Source organism: Entelurus aequoreus, linkage group LG02, assembly GCF_033978785.1.
Source record: "Entelurus aequoreus isolate RoL-2023_Sb linkage group LG02, RoL_Eaeq_v1.1, whole genome shotgun sequence".
Lineage (NCBI taxonomy): Eukaryota > Metazoa > Chordata > Actinopteri > Syngnathiformes > Syngnathidae > Entelurus > Entelurus aequoreus.
In genome coordinates, this window is record NC_084732.1 from 35,640,280 (window position 1) to 35,658,341 (window position 18,062).

The 18,062-nt window shown below is 40.6% G+C and overlaps 1 protein-coding gene across 1 annotated transcript in view; it reads right to left on the bottom strand.

The window, feature by feature from the left end:
• galnt2 (UDP-N-acetyl-alpha-D-galactosamine:polypeptide N-acetylgalactosaminyltransferase 2) overlaps positions 1-18,062 on the bottom strand; it is a 175,233-nt gene that overhangs the window by 44,147 nt on the left and 113,024 nt on the right. Inside the window, exon 3 of the mRNA XM_062025962.1 lies at positions 7,755-7,908. Coding sequence (XP_061881946.1) covers positions 7,755-7,908 — 154 coding nt within the window. The remainder of the gene's footprint in view (positions 1-7,754; positions 7,909-18,062) is intronic.

The window sequence follows — 18,062 nt, forward strand, 5'->3', positions numbered from 1 at the left end:
TAATTTAGTTTTTAAGTTTTGTGTTTCTTGTACAATCTATATAAAGTAATATACATTAGCCTATTGTTAAAATAATGAAAAAAACATCATTAAATATATTTGTTTTATTGTATTGTTACATTAATAGCTGTTGTATTATTATAGATAGATAGATAGATAGATAGATAGATAGATAGATAGATAGATAGATAGATAGATAGATAGATAGATAGATAGATAGATAGATAGATAGATAGATAGATAGATAGATAGATAGATAGATAGATAGATAGTACTTTATTGATTCCTTCAGGAGAGTTCCCTCAGGAAAATTAAAATTCCAGCAGCAGTGTACAGAATTGAGATCAAATTTAAAAAAGTAAATAATGGGGGTATAAATGGAAACAAAATAGAAAAATATTACAGTAGAATAAAAACAAAAAGCATCAATGAGAATACAAATATAACAGTAAAATAAGAATATAACAAGAGAAACTAGGCATTAGTGACCATGTTATGAAAACGTATTACACTGTTATTGTTTTGCATCCCCCGTCATTCTAGTACCCCCCTCCCTCCCAGAGAGGAGTTGTACAGTCTAATGGCGTGTGGGACAAAGGAGTTTTTTAGTCTATTAGTCCTGCACTTGGGATGAAGCAGTCTAGCACTGAACAGGCTCCTCTGGCTACTGACAACGGTATGCAGAGGGTGACTGGCATCATCCAGGATGCTCACTAGTTTTTCCACAGTCCTCTTCTCTGCCACCGTCCCCAGTGAGTCTAGTTTTAGTCCGATCGTAGAACCGACCCGCCTGATCAGTTTCTCCAGTCTGGAGCTGTCCTTCTTAGATATACTGCCCCCCCAGCACACTACGATGTAGTACAGAACACTGGCAACCACAGATTGGTAGTACATCCACAATAGTTTTTTACAGACGTTGAAGGATGGCTTAGGATTTTCAGAGGGAGGAAAAACCAAGACATTTAATATAAAATGTAAAATGAATAAGCTTCAGCATCTGAGTCACAACAGAGTGATAGACCGATTTGCCACCCTTAAAAACAGACGGCATTCTTTGATGCTTCCATCCACCAAGTAATTGTTTCTTGTTGATGCTGTAAACAAAATGCCACTGTGCAAACCCATGTTTGTTGTTGTACTGAACACAGATTGAAAATAAACCGACTGAAATAATAATAATAACAATGAATAATTTATAAGTCTTTGTTAGCCGTTTGTGACGTTTTGTGCTCGTGTGCTACGTTCGCTCGCATCCTGTGCATCTCCTGGGGGCTAAGCCCTCCCTGTCAGCTAGTGACGCCCCTGCGCTTGGCAAACAGACTAAATCACTAGTAAAATCAATACAGCATGAGACACACCCGTGCTCTTTTAGTAGGCTAATGGCTTTAGCTGGCCATGTAAGGTAAGTGCATCAGTGAAGCCAGACTGCTGTCACTCTAAAAACACTCTGTGTGTATGTAAGTGTGCGCGTGTGTGTGCATGTGTGTGTGTGTGGCTGGCCTAAATGTGCGAGAATAAGATCAGTGATGAATAGACAGAGGAGTGTTGGCAGCAAACATAGAAAGCCATAGTGTTTGTTTAATGGGCTATAAAAGCAAGATCAGCATCACTAGGAAAATGTAAACAAATGAAGTACAACGTGGTGGAGATATGTGATAAAAAACAGCTGCTAATCCTCCTGCTGAAATAGATCCGCTTCAGGGAGCGGAACTATACTAAATCGTTTTATTCTCCAATGTGTAGAGAAATTAGAAATAAAACATATAATTAAAATATTTGCCTTTTTGGAACAAAATGGCTCAGGGTTTAAAATATTTATGTGAAATTATGTATATGTATGTACTGTATTTGAGCCTGAATATATAATTCAGAAATTGTGTGAAAATAAATTCAAATGTATGCACTTCTTGTTTTTTAAAAAATCACTGAAGATGAATGTTGTATAATTACTCTGTTCAAATAAATAATTAAATCCCCAGATGAATATTACTGTACATTCATTCCTATGATTAGTGTATGTATACCTTTGACCACAACATATACACTAGCCCCCTTCCTCTTCATCATAGTCCTTAATCATGCGCTCAGGAAGGCAATAAATGGGCGAGAGCAGGAACTTGGCTTCACGCTGACACCAAGGAAGTCGAGCCGACAAGCGGCAGTGGTCCTGACCTACCTTGACTATGCGGATGACATCAGTCTGCTCTCCAACAACGTGGAACAAGCACAAGAACTCCTACACAGGGTAGAGATAGAGTGCGCCAAGGTTGGCCTTAGGCTAAATACCAAGAAAACTGAGGTCATGACCTACAACGTTCCACCAGAACATCAACCTCTGGTAACAGCAGGAGGCACTGTGCTGAAAGAAGTTGAGGACTTCAAATACCTGGGCGCATGGGTCAACTCAACTGAGCAAGATTTAAAAGTGAGGAAGGCAGTTGCATGGAGGGCCCTGAACGGCACGACCAGTGTATGGAGCTCCAACCTCACCCGCCAAATCAAACTCAGCTTCTTCTACGCGACAGTTGAGTCCGTTCTCCTCTATGGCAGCGAATGCTGGTCCCTGAAGCCAACCCTGGAGAGGTCTCTGGATGGTTGCTACACCAGGATGCTGCGTGCAGTGCATAACATCAACAAGAGTGCGCACGTAACCAACAGAATCCTCAAGGGTGAGCGAGAACATTGCTGTAAGGAGAATGAGACTAGCAGGACACTGCCAAAGGCATCAGGAGCTGCCAGCCAGCAAATTGGTACTGTGGGAACCAACACATGGGCATCAGTCAAGAGGACGTCCCACACTAACATACGTGGACATACTCAAGAAGGATGCAGGAGCTCAGAGTACCAAGGAACTGGCCAAATGTATGGAGAATCGGGATGACTGGAAGCAACGATGGAAGGCTCGTCTGAGGACGACCTAGAGAGACAACTGTAGCTCCACATGTATTGCTTGTATTCCGACAAGTGATTTCTTCCCGAAAGTCAAAACCAGTGGTGGTCAACCAAGCTAAGATGGCTGTTGTACAGCAAGCAGTGCATGCACAATACATACAAGGGGCCTATATATTCCTGCAAAAAGCAGATACGAGCAAAAAATCTAACTATGCAATGGAATAGATCTCTATACTTTATCAAAAAAAGGTTTGTCGAGTGATAAAGGATTATTCGTCAGCGCAGTTCCAAAACATATCGAACTGTCATGTGTTCCAGACGGCATTCTTCACGACAAAACAGATGAAAACTTGAAAAAGCATGGAGGTCTACAACTTCTTTGTGTGATGCTGGATCAAGGACATTGGCATTAAGACTCTCCTGGATAAATAATAATAATAATAATGGATTAGATTTATATAGCGCTTTTCTAGACACTCAAAGCGCTTCACAGAGAAGTGAGAACCCATCATTCATTCACACCTGGTGGTGGTAAGCTACTTTCATAGCCACAGCTGCCCTGGGGTAGACTGACGGAAGCGTGGCTGCCAGTTTGCGCCTACGGCCCCTCCGACCACCACCTATCATTCATCATTCATTCACCGGTGTGAGCGGCACCGGGGGCAAGGGTGAAGTGTCCTGCCCAAGGACACAACAGCAGCAATTTGGATGGTAAGAGGCGGGGAGCGAACCTGCAACCCTCAGGTTTCTGGCATGGCTGCTCTACCCACTACGCCATACCGCCCCCGATATATATGCATCGTTTTTGCTCGGGTAGGGTTAGATTTCATGATTTAGGTTTGTGTCTACAGTCATGTTTGTTGCCTGCCCTTGCTGTTGCACGCAACGTTTACAAGTACGTGTGTTTTTACCCATCTTTATCAAAATATAACTATAGATGTCAACATTGAGTATGTGCTGACAGCTTCATTAATTATGGCTGCCTTTGGTAAAAGCTTAACTCTTTAAGGTTTTGCTCACATTTGATTTCTTTAATTTAGACTCACCGAGTTGGTGCTTTATGGAACACTTGTAGCAGAAATGTGTCTTAAGAAATACAAATAATATCAAGATAATACCTTAATGAGAAAAATTAAAATTTACCTTTAATAGAGTGGTCACAGCAAACTCTGCTCCCTTGTACTAGAATATGTGGTACTTTGGTCGTCTTTTTTCATAAAATCTTGCACTCTTCGGCAGTTCTGGATAACCTCTCGAGGAATTCTGAAGAAACGTTTTCGCGATTTAAACGGTTCATACAGCCGAAAACAACGCACACAAAGGGCATTTTTCTTCGAGTAAGGCAAAATGCCGCCTAGTACCCATTGAGAACAAACGCTGGCTTGACCACCACGCGTATTCAATGAGCTGGACGTGATGTCATTCTGAATCCAAGCAATACAAAGTTTATCCTTTGCAGATGTTGCCAAAGTAGATCTTGGGTCACTTTACTACATCAAATACATTTGTTAAGAATTTTTCTCAGCAGACACTGCGGGGGCCAGATGCTATTTCAAAATAAAACAAAATAATGATTGTATGATTGTAATAGCAGGGTTGCATAGGACGTCAAATCCGTTTTTCTTCTTTGCGACTTAATTCATACGATGGTCAAGCAGCTTGAGCATAACATTAAAACAAGTGAGAGTTATTCGAGAGTTTGAGCAGAAAATGCTGTATTGCTGTTCTGTTCTTGGGTGTTCCAGTCGTTCAAATTGAGATATAGAAAAGAGCTTTCATACAGACCTGAAAGAAGTGGTTCTTAAAGTTAATAAAGTCAGGGTATTGTAAAATCTCGACTTGTTTCGCGCTTATCGATGACCTCTCAAGGAACTCTGAAGAAACTTTAATCCTTCTCACGTTTTGAACGGTTACAACAGCCTAAAACATCTCAAGCATAGGACATTTTTCTTTGAGAAAGGCAAAATGCCGCCCAGAACGCTTTGACAACAGACGCTCGCTGGCCCACCACTTCGAGTCTCACACAATCAATGAGCTGGACGTGACGTCACATGAATACAACCCATATAAAATGTTTGAGTTTGTTTGAGTTTGAGTTTGAGTTTATTTCGAACATGCAAGCATACAACATAATACATCACAATTTCCAGTTTCTTTTCAACATGTTCGAAAAGGAGTAGGAAGAAGCAGAGCTTATTTAATCCTACCCCTTTTCTTTTAATAACAGTTGCAAAACTTTTTGTTCACTTCCTGTTCACAATTTTTTCACAATAAACTCCATAAGTAATTACAATAAAAATAAATAAATAAATAATAGTAAGAATTTAATAATAATAATTGGTGAAGTAAGTCATATTTCATATGATGAGATAAGTAAGATTACTTTAAGAATGAATGAATGGATGGATGAAATAAATTGAGAATGTTTGTCATGGTTCTTCTTCATTGTACTTTGTAAACACTTTAAGTTTGAAGAGTTTCTTGAAGTGTATCATATTAGTACATTGTTTGATTGCTTTGCTTAATCCATTCCATAATTTAATTCCACATATTGATATACTGAAGGTCTTAAGTGTTGTACGTGCAAACAAATGTTTTAAATTACGTTTTTCTCTAAGATTATATTTCTCCTCTTTTTTTGAGAAGAATTGTTGTATATTCTTGGGTAGCAGGTTATAGTTTGCTTTGTGCATAATTTTAGCTGTTTGCAAATTCACTATGTCGTGGAATTTTAGTATTTTTGATTCAATAAATAAAGGGTTTGTATGTTCTCTATATCCAACATTATGTATTATTCTAACTGATCTTTTTTGTAACACCGTTAATGAATGAAGTGTACTTTTGTAATTATTTCCCCATATTTCTACACAGTAGCTCAGATATGGTAACACTAGTGAGCAGTAGAGAATATGAAGGGATTTTTGGTCTAGAACATGTTTTGCTTTATTCATTATTGACGTGTTTCTTGCAACTTTATGTTGTATATTTTTTACGTGAGATTTCCAGTTCAATTTATCATCAATCATTATACCTAGAAATTTGGTTTCGTTTACTCTTTCAATTTCTATTCCGTCTATTTGTATTTGTGTTTGACTTTCTCTTCTACTGTTACCAAATAGCATTATTTTAGTTTTACTAAGATTCAACGATAGTCTGTTTTTGTCAAACCATCTTTTTAATTTGTTAATTTCTTCTGTTATTATTTGTATTATCTCCTGTGTGTTCTCTCCTGAACAAAACACGGTTGTATCATCCGCAAATAATACTAACTTTAAATCTTTTGTAACTTTACAAATGTCATTTATATAGAGATTGAATAATTTAGGTCCTAGTATTGATCCCTGAGGTACACCACAGGATATATTTAGCGTAGTAGACGTGTGTTCGCCTAGCTTCACGTATTGTTTCCTGTTCGTTAGATAACTTCTTATCCAGTTTAAGACTAACCCTCTGATGCCATATAGTTCTAGTTTTTTGATTAAAATATTGTGATTAATTGTGTCAAATGCTTTAGTTAGATCCATAAAAACCGCTGCTGCACATTTTTTACTATCTATTGCATTGGTAATTTCTTCTGTAATTTCAATTAAAGCCATTGAAGTTGAAACATTAGCTCTGTATCCATATTGGTTCTCTTCGAGTATTCTATTTTTATTTATGAAACTTTCTAATCTGTTATTGAACAGTTTTTCAATGATTTTAGAAAATTGTGGAAGTAGAGAAACAGGTCTATAATTTGTAAATTGATGTTTATCTCCAGTCTTATAAATTGGTGCAACTTTAGCTATTTTCATTTTGTTTGGAAATGTACCTGTTTGAAATGATAGGTTACTAATATACATTAATGGTCCTGAGATCTCTTCAATAACCTTTTTTATCGTTTCCATATCAATTCCGTTACAATCAGTTGAAGTCTTAGATTTACATTTTTTCACGATTGTAACTATTTCCTCCTGTGTCACATTACTGAGGAACATATAAAATGTTGTTGGAGGTTTTTAGAGGGTTTTACAGGCGGAATAGATTGTATCCCCATTACCTGCATTGTTAGCTGTCTTTTGCTAGCAGTTTTATACTATTTAGAAGGCACAGAAAGTCACACGTGTTCTTGTCTTACATAAGGATTGTGAATGATGGACAAAATTCCCCAAAAAGTACCCATTTAAGACTCAAATGGGGACATGATAATGACATGACACACACGCACAAATGCGCACACACACACGCAAACATTTGTCTGTGAACTGTCGTTAATTACAGCTGACATTTCTTTCTGTGCTTGCGTTGTGTGCTGCTAAGAAGTCATGTTAAAGGTTTATTTTCCGCAATAAAATGACTCAGCCACAAAAATATTTAGCACTGTCTGTGCCAATACCCGTGCTGTTATTAAAGTACATTTTTACTTGTTTATCGCCTTAAAACATTGTGAGCCATCAGGTATCGTGGGGAACCTACTAACCCATTTCAGGATTACATCTTGAATTGTGTGGGGCTGTATGGAAAGCTCTGGTGGTCTGGAAGTGGACCATGAGTTGACCGTGCCTGTTGTAAAGAGTACCAATGAAAATTACTTTTTTTTGTGATTTGGTGCAGCTAAACAGAATTGAGTCCACCTGTCTTTGTGCCTTAATCTATTTATAGGTCTTCAACAAGTAAGTTAAAGTTTTGGTAGGAATGTTCTCTGTACATTGTGTTCGGCTCTACTGCTGCTACTTCCTGGTGTACTTTAACTAGCTACCACAATAGAGGGCGTTTCTATGCGATCTTATCGTTGTTGAACAAATGATTCAAACAGACATGCACAAAGGCTTGTGTGCACACTGCAATCACACATGGGGAACTACATTAGTGACAATACGTACTGGTCATGTCTGGTATCCGGCACCGCTCTGTCCATACGGAGTTTATCGCTCTCCACTTGGTTGAACTTGTTTCTGGCATACGGGTCCTGACCCGGCCGAACAACCGTGGCTCCAACATACAGATCCTGGTCAAAGTCCTGCCAGCGGACCTTACCTGGAGACAAACAGAGGCACACATTATTGACAAAACCACATTTCTGCAATGTCATCACCTCTTGACAGTAATATTATAAGGTTATTGTTGTGATGATGATTGATGTGGAAAAAGTGTTTTAGTACTTTCTGCCCATTTAAAATGTAAAATAAATATGTAAGTTCAGAATAGGCAAAAAAAAAAATCAATTGTGAAATTTTACTATTGTCGATTTATTGACATGCTCTTCCCAAATCCACACAAACCGTAAAATAAAATAAAATAAAATAAAAAAGTAAAATGGAGGACATGAAGAAACCAAAGTACTTGTCAAAGACATCAAGGAATTGGATATACCTGTATACAGAGGATAACATCATCAGGAAATTGACGACTTACACTTGTTACGGTGAAGTCAGGTACAACTCTACAATAGCAACATAGATTGTGACAGACTCTACAGTATTAAGTAATACATAACATTCATTGACTAGCGCCAATGAGTTACTATGTATACTTAAGGGTGTAACGGTACACAAAAATGTCGGTTTGGTACGTACCTCGGTTTAGAGGTCACGGTACGGTTCATTTTCGGTACAGTTAGAAAACAACAAAATATACATTTTTTGGTTATTATATTTACCAAATTTGTAAACAATGGCATAACATACATATACACACAGGGTCCATTGCCAGGGTTAATATGGTCAACATACAAACCCCGTTTCCATATGAGTTGGGAAATTGTGTTAGATGTAAATATAAACGGAATACAATGATTTGCAAATCGTTTTCAAACCATATTCAATTGAATGCACTACAAAGACAAGATATTTGATGTTCAAACTCATAAACTTTTTTTTTTTTGCAAATAATAATTAACTTAGAATTTCATGGCTGCAACACGTGCCAAAGTAGTTGGGAAAGGGCATGTTCACCACTGTGTTACATGGCCTTTCCTTTTAACAACACTCAGTAAACGTTTGGGAACTGAGGAGACACATTTTTTAAGCTTCTCAGGTGGAATTCTTTCCCATTCTTGCTTGATGTACAGCTTAAGTTGTTCAACAGTCCGGGGGTCTCTGTTGTGGTATTTTAGGCTTCATAATGCGCCACACATTTCAATGGGAGACAGGTCTGGACTACAGGCAGGCCAGTCAAGTACCCGCACTCTTTTACTATGAAGCCACGTTGATGTAACACGTGGCTTGGCATTGTCTTGCTGAAATAAGCAGGGGCGTCCATAGTAACGTTGCTTGGATGGCAACATATGTTGCTCCAAAACCTGTATGTACCTTTCAGCATTAATGGCGCCTTCACAGATGTGTAAGTTATCCATGTCTTGGGCACTAATACACCCCATACCATCACAGATGCTGGCTTTTCAACTTTGCGCCTATAACAATCCGGATGGTTCTTTTCCTCTGTGGTCCGGAGGACACGACGTCCACAGTTTCCAAAAACAATTTTAAATGTGGACTCGTCAGACCACAGAACAATGTTCCACTTTGTATCAGTCCATCTTAGATGAACTCAGGCCCAGCGAAGCCGACGGCGTTTCTGGGTGTTGTTGATAAACGGTTTTCGCCTTGCATAGGAGAGTTTTAACTTGTACTTACAGATGTAGCGACCAACTGTAGTTACTAACAGTGGGTTTCTGAAGTGTTCCTGAGCCCATGTGGTGATATCCTTTACACACTGATGTCGCTTGTTGATGCAGTACAGCCTGAGGGATCGAAGGTCACAGGCTTAGCTGCTTACGTGCAGTGATTTCTCCAGATTCTCTGAACCCTTTGATGATATTACGGACCGTAGATGGTGGAATCCCTAAATTCCTTGCAATAGCTGGTTGAGAAAGGTTTTTCTTAAACTGTTCAACAATTTGCTCACGCATTTGTTGACAAAGTGGTGACCCTCGCCCCATCCTTGTTTGTGAATGACTGAGCATTTGATGGAATCTACTTTTATACCCAATCATGGCACCCACCTGTTCCCAATTTGCCTGTTCACCTGTGGGATGTTCCAAATAAGTGTTTGATGAGCATTCCTCAACGTTGCAGTATTTATTGCCACCTTTCCCAACTTCTTTGTCACGTGTTGCTGGCATCAAATTCTAAAGTTAATGATTATTTGCAAAAAAAAAAGTGTCTATCAGTTTGAACATCAAATATGTTGTCTTTGTAGCATATTCAACTGAATATGGGTTGAAAATCAATCAATCAATCAATCAATCAATGTTTATTTATATAGCCCTAAATCACAAGTGTCTCAAAGGGCTGCACAAGCCACAACGACATCCTCGGTACAGAGCCCACATACGGGCAAGGAAAAACTCACCCCAGTGGGACGTCAATGTGAATGACTATGAGAAACCTTGGAGAGGACCGCATATGTGGGTAACCCCCCCCCCCGGACATTACCCACAGTGCCTGGAACCTCCAAGCACCACCGGCGCAACCCCGGGGCAGACCGTCGGAGGGGGGACGCGTGGCGTGGAGCGCTACCAGGACACAAGTCGAGGGACTGATCACCCTCGGCTGGGTCGCCCGGGAGAGGGTGTTTGATTAAGACCCGAAACACCCTATGACCCCGGGAGAATCACTGATGATGTGTCCAGGTTGCACCGTCAGGTGTATTATGAAACCGATCCAGTATGGCATCGCCATTGACTTCCAGGAAGAGGCTGGATGACAACCTCGAAAGAGTGGTGACAACTGGAGAGACAGTTGACAGCCCGGAAAGACGGCAACCGGGGCAGGGAGGGGTAGCATCCCAAGCTGCAGCTCCTGCAAGGGAGCACCCATATAACGCTGCGAAAAACCCTGAAGACACATAAGATCAAGATAGGCTGCCTGAGGAAACCCGTGGTGCAACACACAGGGCCAGTACCTTGTACGGCCCTGATGAGACGGAGGAGGACCCAGGCCCGGACATTCCCCACAGTGCCTGGAACCTCCAAGCACCACCGGCGCAACCCCGGGGCAGACCGTCGGAGGGGGGACGCGTGGCGTGGAGCGCTACCTGGACACAAGTCGAGGGACTGATCACCCTCGGCTGGGTCGCCCGGGAGAGGGTGTTTGATTAAGACCCGAAACACCCTATGACCCCGGGAAAATCACTGATGATGTGTCCAGGTTGCACCGTCAGGTGTATTATGAAACCACATCCAACACAATTTCCCAACTCATATGGAAACGGGGTTTGTATATAAAATAAAAACTAAATAAGATAAGGCTCAGAATGGTTTCTTAACAAAACCTTTCTACATATAAAGTGCTTTTTTTGATTGTTTGATTGAGACTTTTATTAGTAGATTGCACAGTACAGTACATATTCCGTACAATTGACCATTAATGGTAACACCCCAATAAGTTTTTCAACTTGTTTAAGTCGGATCCACGTTAATCAACATTGAACTGCCTCAAGTTGTTGCTCAGATTAAATAAAATGACAAAACTTTTCTTCTACATATAAAAAGTGCAACATTAAACAGTTTTAAGTAACTCATCATGCTTAATTTATTACAGCATTTGGGAAGCCTGTATTTGATTTTTATTATGTAAATGTTATATTTTTATGAACAAGTGATAGAAGGGACCCTGCCATTCAAAACTAGGCTGCTCCATTACTAATGATTAATGTAACTATAGCTGAAAAAATAGTAAAATAGCAATAAGAGAGACTATTCATCCCTGAACACCATGGAGTTCATGTAGGCCAGGGGTCTCAGACACGCGGCCCGCGGGCCAATTGCGGCCCATGAGACGTTATTTTGCGGCCCGCACCTTAATATGAAAATGTAATGTTAGTGCGCCGGCGAGTTTTATATGAATGGCGCTTAACCGCGTCATACTTGCCAACCCTCCCGATTTTTCCGGGAGACTCCCGAATTTAAGGGCAAGCATTCTCTCGAATATCTGCCGATTTTCACCCAAGCAACAATATTAAGGGCGTGCCGTGACTGCACTGCCTTTAGCGTCCTCTACAGCCTGTACAAACAGCGTGCCAGCCCAGTCACATGTTGAATTTGGCTTTTGTACACCCACGTAAGTGACTGCAAGACATACTTGCTCAACAGCCACACAGGTCACACTGAGGGTGCCCGTATAAACAAGTTTAACACTGTTACAAATATGCGCCACACTGTGAACCCACACCAAACAAGAATGACAAACACATTTCGGGAGAACATCCGCACCGTAACACAACATAAACACAACAGAACAAATACAATACAACATGTGACTGGGCCGGCACGCTGTTTGTATGGTGAAAAAGCGGACGCGACGACAGGTTGTAGAGGACGTTAAAGGCAGTGCCATCACGGCACGCCCTTATTATTGTTCTATGGGTTAAAATCGGGACAAATTCGGGAGAATGATTGCCCCGGGAAGTTGTCGGGAGGGGCACTGAAATTCGGGAGTCTCCCGGAAAAATCGGGAGGGTTGGCTAGGGCGGGATAGCCATTCAAAGAAGGTGAATTCATTAAAAAGTGCATGTTAGATTTTTTTAAGAAATCTTTTCTTGCGGCCCAGCCTCACCCAGTTTCTGCATCCAGTGGCCCCCAGGTAAATTGAGTTTGAGACCCCTGATGTAGGCTTAATGATGCAGTTACATTATTATATCAACTATCAGAGACAGCTTTAGGAAACTCTTCATTTAACATTGTAATGGCAATCTTCACCTTCAAATGTTCCAATTTATTGTCATTACTCAACAGGTTTGAGGGAGTGATCCTACGCAGTAGCAAACATTGTATATGAAGTAAGGTCCAATCGGCAATCCAGTTTATGCATATTTATTAACGAACTTGCAGGGTGAATGAAACATACCAGGGATTATTGCAGTGATATTGTGTTATTTGTTCTCCTGCCTGTTGCTGTGTGCTGTTGTCTGCTGCTGTCTGCTGCTGTCTGCTGCTGACTGTTGCTGTCTGCTGCTGTATGCTGCTGGTAAGAACGGTTTGTGCTCCCACACCTGAGTCCTTCCTCGTTAGGCTCACCTGTGCTCCTACATATGCCTTCCCACTTGCACTGCTCAACCAAAAAGCCCGCCACCTAGTGACAAAATAAAGTAATGCCAACACAAAAATAAAGATGCCTTAAATGGCTCCTACAAACATAATGTCGTTTTTTGATGCTTCAACACAGCTCAATCAACACAGAAAAAGGTAAAGTGAAATAACAGACAGACAGGGCTTTGCTGTCCGTAACACACACACACACCGCAAAATGAGCTAACGTTACGCTAAAAGCGAATTAGCCTTCACTTCAAGCCAGGACTGCGAGTGAGCTGAGCTGCAGTTTATGTTTCTAGAACGTCAACGGGCTCATAGTGATGTTACTAGTAGTTGACTGGGAGGTGTTTATTATAATTTGGGGAATGTTCGCTGCCTGATGCTTACCTGCTAAACACCTACCTGCTCATCACAACGCTGGAGCACTGACACCATGCGCTCTGAATACGCACTGTTGATTGTCTGTTGCCGCTCTGTGTGTAACCAATCAGATGGTTGTGTGGGTGGGACAATGCTGGGTGCTGAGGAGTACTGACAGAGACAGAGGCAGTGCGAAGCGGAGCAGCTTGTTAAGACTTTAGCTTAGGCGGCTACTTAATATGTTCGTGTGGAAACTCGTTCGGTACACCTCCGAACCGAACCGAAACCCCCGTACCGAAACGGTTCAATACAAATACACGTACCGTTACACCCCTAACGTATACATTTTTTTGCCAACAGCTTCCTTTCTGTCACACAGGAGGTGAACTTCATTTAAACATGTAAAAGTTATGGTGTTAATGAAATATTGGTAAAAAAATATGAAGGGGCGCCTACGTGTATGATTAAATAGAAGCTTTACTTCTTCCTACTCATTTTAAGATATGTTGAAATGTGCAAATGTAACCACATGAGGTTTGTTTAACCAGTCTGAAACAAATCATAAATTATAACCAAAACAGAGCAGCATTGTTTCTTCTGCAAATTAAATATTTGCCAAGTTCTTAGAATGAATGGGTGTCCAGGTGTATAAAAGGGCACATTTTATACTACAAATCTATGATACATCAAAATTGATAATCATCACAATCACGGTAATCCAGTAAGACTATGACTGGGCCAAAAAAATAAATAAAATTAGGCTCATAATTCACATCAAAATGAGATCCAACTCAGCCTACTCACTGGCTATCATCAATCAGCTCCCGGATGGGGCAATCGCATTAATTGACTTTTCCTTGACTTGTACGTGCATAAATGTACTGTGGAGTGGGTGAGCGTGCCATCATTTTGAATTGATTGATTACGTTCTGTCTTGCTTTTTATTTTTCTTACAAGGTCTAATAATAAAGACATTGATAAGTCTGATAATAATAATACTGAGGATTTCTTTACTGGCCCTGCGCAAAGATAGTGATAATATAACATGTTTTTCTAGCAATACATAAAATCTAAATTCCATCCATCCATTTCCTACCGCTTGTCCCTCTTGGGGTACCAGGGGGTGGCTGGAGCCTATCCCAGCTGCACTCTGGCGGAAGGCGGGGTATAATAAAATATCACAATATATTATTTTGTATGAAAATTAGAATTGAACCATTTAAATATAGGTTACAAAGTCTCCTAATTTGGCTGCTAATGTATGCGACTATGCGGTAACATATTGTCATTTATAGTTATACTTTTCTGAGCGTCTCTTCATGATGTGCCTTTTTGTGGTGGTCTTATTTACTTGCCTCCACTTTGACTGCGTCTTCTCCTTATTAGCCATGTTGTAGTTTTTAGCGCTTCGATATGGAGTCTACAGACGGATGTAAGATAGAACTGTACGCTACTTTGTATTAAAAATGCCAATAGCGGTGGATTTATGTTCATGTACGAGCCAGTCTGCCCCACAACAAGAGGATAAAGAAAATTAAAGAGCTTATTGACTACAATATTGGACTACAATGGCAGGGTCTCGCAAAGCTCTTCAGGTAAATCTCTCCCATACATGAAGATATCTGCTGACTTGACATGTTGGAAAAATGTGGCATGTTGTGCAAATTCCAAACGGTTTGTTTGGAGGAGCTATGAAGGAAGGCAACATTGTTTTATTATGTTGCTGCAATGCCTCCAAGGTGTGATTTCAATTTTTTGGTACTTAGGCAGATCCCAAAAAGAAAAGTTGGTTTTGCATAATAGGTCCCCTTTAATGCCTTTCTGTGCCCAGGGTCTTACTTCTGGGTTAGTAAACAATAACAAAAACAACAAAATATGTTTTGATAATACAAAATATCGATATGACCACTGTAGCATCTACCATATGCTGATACTAAACTTAGTCTATATTGTTATCGATCCGCCCACCTATGTTTACATTCAAGAGCCCTCGCTTGCGGTTAACATATCCGCCTATGTTGTGTAGTGTAGCATGCTTAGCTATTCCTAGTCCTCCAGTGATAACAGTATTTGTAAGAAATGTAGTTTATTTACTGCCATGGAAGCAACGTTTACTGATTTTGCAGTGACTTTGCAGTTGCAATGTGGTAGCGAGAATTTGGGATCTAACAGTATCAAATCTCACTGTACGATATTATCATAGTACATGTACAAAAAGGCATAACAATTTTATAGCTTGCAAAATTAAGTGGCAGGAATGTTTTGAACAATTTGTTACTGTAATTAAAGACTAAACATTTGCTAAAATGTTGTAATCATATTCATTACTACATATATGTATTTTAAGTGCAAAGAATTGTGCAGGAGCATCCACTGTTTCAAGCAAATATAAAAATAAAAATAAACTTCCAGTTTCGTGTCTTTCAAGTGACAATGTAAACATCCAGTGTAAAAAAAAAAAAAAAGTTCACTTTAGTGTCTTTCAACTTTTATTTTCTGAGAAGCAATGTCCTCCACAGTGGACATGTTTATATCAGTCTGAAAATGCTGTTTCTTAGAAAAGTTAACTAACAATGTTACTTTTAATGATGTAAATACCTCACAAACTATTGTTTGGCTTCGCTCGCTTCAAATATATTTTCTGCATGACAGCCTATGAGGAGGCGACTTGTGCAGAGTGTACGCTGCCTTTCGCCCGAGAGCAGGTCGATAGGCACCAGCCCCCGCGACATCGAGAGAAACAGACGGTAGAAAATAGATGGATAGATTTAAGATTTATTAAGTAGTTTTTCAGTTTCCTCATATATCCCGTATTGAACATTTTTTTGGGTGATTACCTCCGTGATGTGCGACGTGACCGGCTGGCTCTGGGTCGCCTTGAAAACGCTCGAGACGTGTGTATTGCTCTGCAGAACGCAGACTTTCTTACCGCCACCAAAGGGGTTATATTTTCGCCAGGGTTTGTTTTTCTGTTTGTAAGCAACATAACTCAAATAGTTATGGAAATATTTTTATGACATTTTTCAGGAAATGCCCAAACAAACAATTCCACTCATTCTACAAACATACTTCACTTCGTGCTTACAGCGTTCCTTGCTCCCACCTTGGTTCCCCGCGCTGCACAAAGGATTGAGGGAGATGTAAATTATTTTCAGACAAAATTAACACTAAGTTTCTTTTGATACGTCACAGTATTATTATGAAGACTTTGTAACCGAAATACCACGGTATCTACAATAAAGTTACACCTGTCACGCTTGGGTCGCATGGTAATGCACGGATCAATTTCCCAGGATGCAGATGAAACTCCGGAGCCAGCATGCAGGTAAGACAATGCTTTATTGTCCATAAATCAGTCAGGAATATAAATAAACAGAACAACATGCCGATTGCACGGGAAGCTATAACAAAGCTAACGGAAAACCTTAGCATAGAAAACACGAGCAAAGAAGCAAGAAATCATCAAACGTAACTGTTGCGTGAAGCAAACAAGACAGCCAGACTGAGTGTGGCGAAAAGCAGGAATAAATAGCTCTCTGATTAGTGCCCCTGAGCAGGAGAGCGTCCCGAAAACTATTAAGAGGCAGTTGAAACTAATCTGCATCCATGGCAACAAAACACAAACCCAGGGGTGCTGAAAACAGAACTGGGAGAGTTAAACTAAAATAAAACATGATCCGGGCAACGGATCATGACAACACCCCTAGCGAGAACGCTACAGCACGTTGAGGACAATTTTTTAAATTTTTAATTTTTTTGTCAATATCTTGCATTATCATGATATAACGGTAGTATTTTTAAAAATAGGTATGTAGAGTTAGTTTTATACACGTTTAGTGTCATGTCCGTGTTGATCATGTTTTTGTTTTGCTTGGTTTTTGGACACTTTTTAGTTCTTGTCTTCACTCCCTTGCTTTGTCACCATAGTAACCATTAGTTTCACCTGGTTCACATCCTCATGTCACGCACCTGTCTCACGTTTTCACTAATCATGTCACTAGTATTTAAGGCCATTGTTGCCAGGCAGTCGGCCTGGCGACATCACTCTTGACACACTCTCTACACACCATTACGATCCATGCCCTTTTCTTGTCAAAGTAAGTTTTTTGTTTATTAATGCTACAGTTAGTGTTTTTGTTTCATTGATCATAGTTTCTGCCATTGTGCGAGTTTTGTGTTTATTGCCAAGTTTGTTATCTCCGCTGTGAGCGCCTTTTGTTTGTACTTTTTTTGAGTTAGAATTAAAAATGTATTTAAATTCACGTCTTGCACGCGCCAATTTTCCATTGCCTTCTGGGAGAACAAACCACGCCATAGACCCAGTTCTGACAGTTTGTCGCCAGCATAAAAGTTCTCCCGCAAGAAAATTGGACGTTTTGGACGAGGCAGCGTGGGAGGTCCTCCGCGCCATGGAGGAGGAAACGCTGCGCTACTCCTCCGTGGAGTACAGAGACTCCATTTGGTCCGAGGATGGCGCTGCGTCACCGCAGTCCCGGAAGCGCCGCTCCCGACGAAGGACGTCAGGGAGGGCTTCCACAAGCAGTGGAAAGGACGCATCGTTCCCGCAAGCTCCTCCCCCTCCGGGCGGGAACGAGCTGCAGCCAGCCCGGCTTCCCCAGGACGACGTCACGCCGCTGCCAGTGGGTGACGTCATGGATTTTTTTCCCCTGAACTCTTTTTCTTGTCAGCCACATCCAACCAAAGACTCTAAATCCATGATTAAATATTACCAAGACATGTTTTTAGAAATCAGATCCTGTCAATCACAGTCACCCAGTTTTCATGCCCCGCCCCCCAG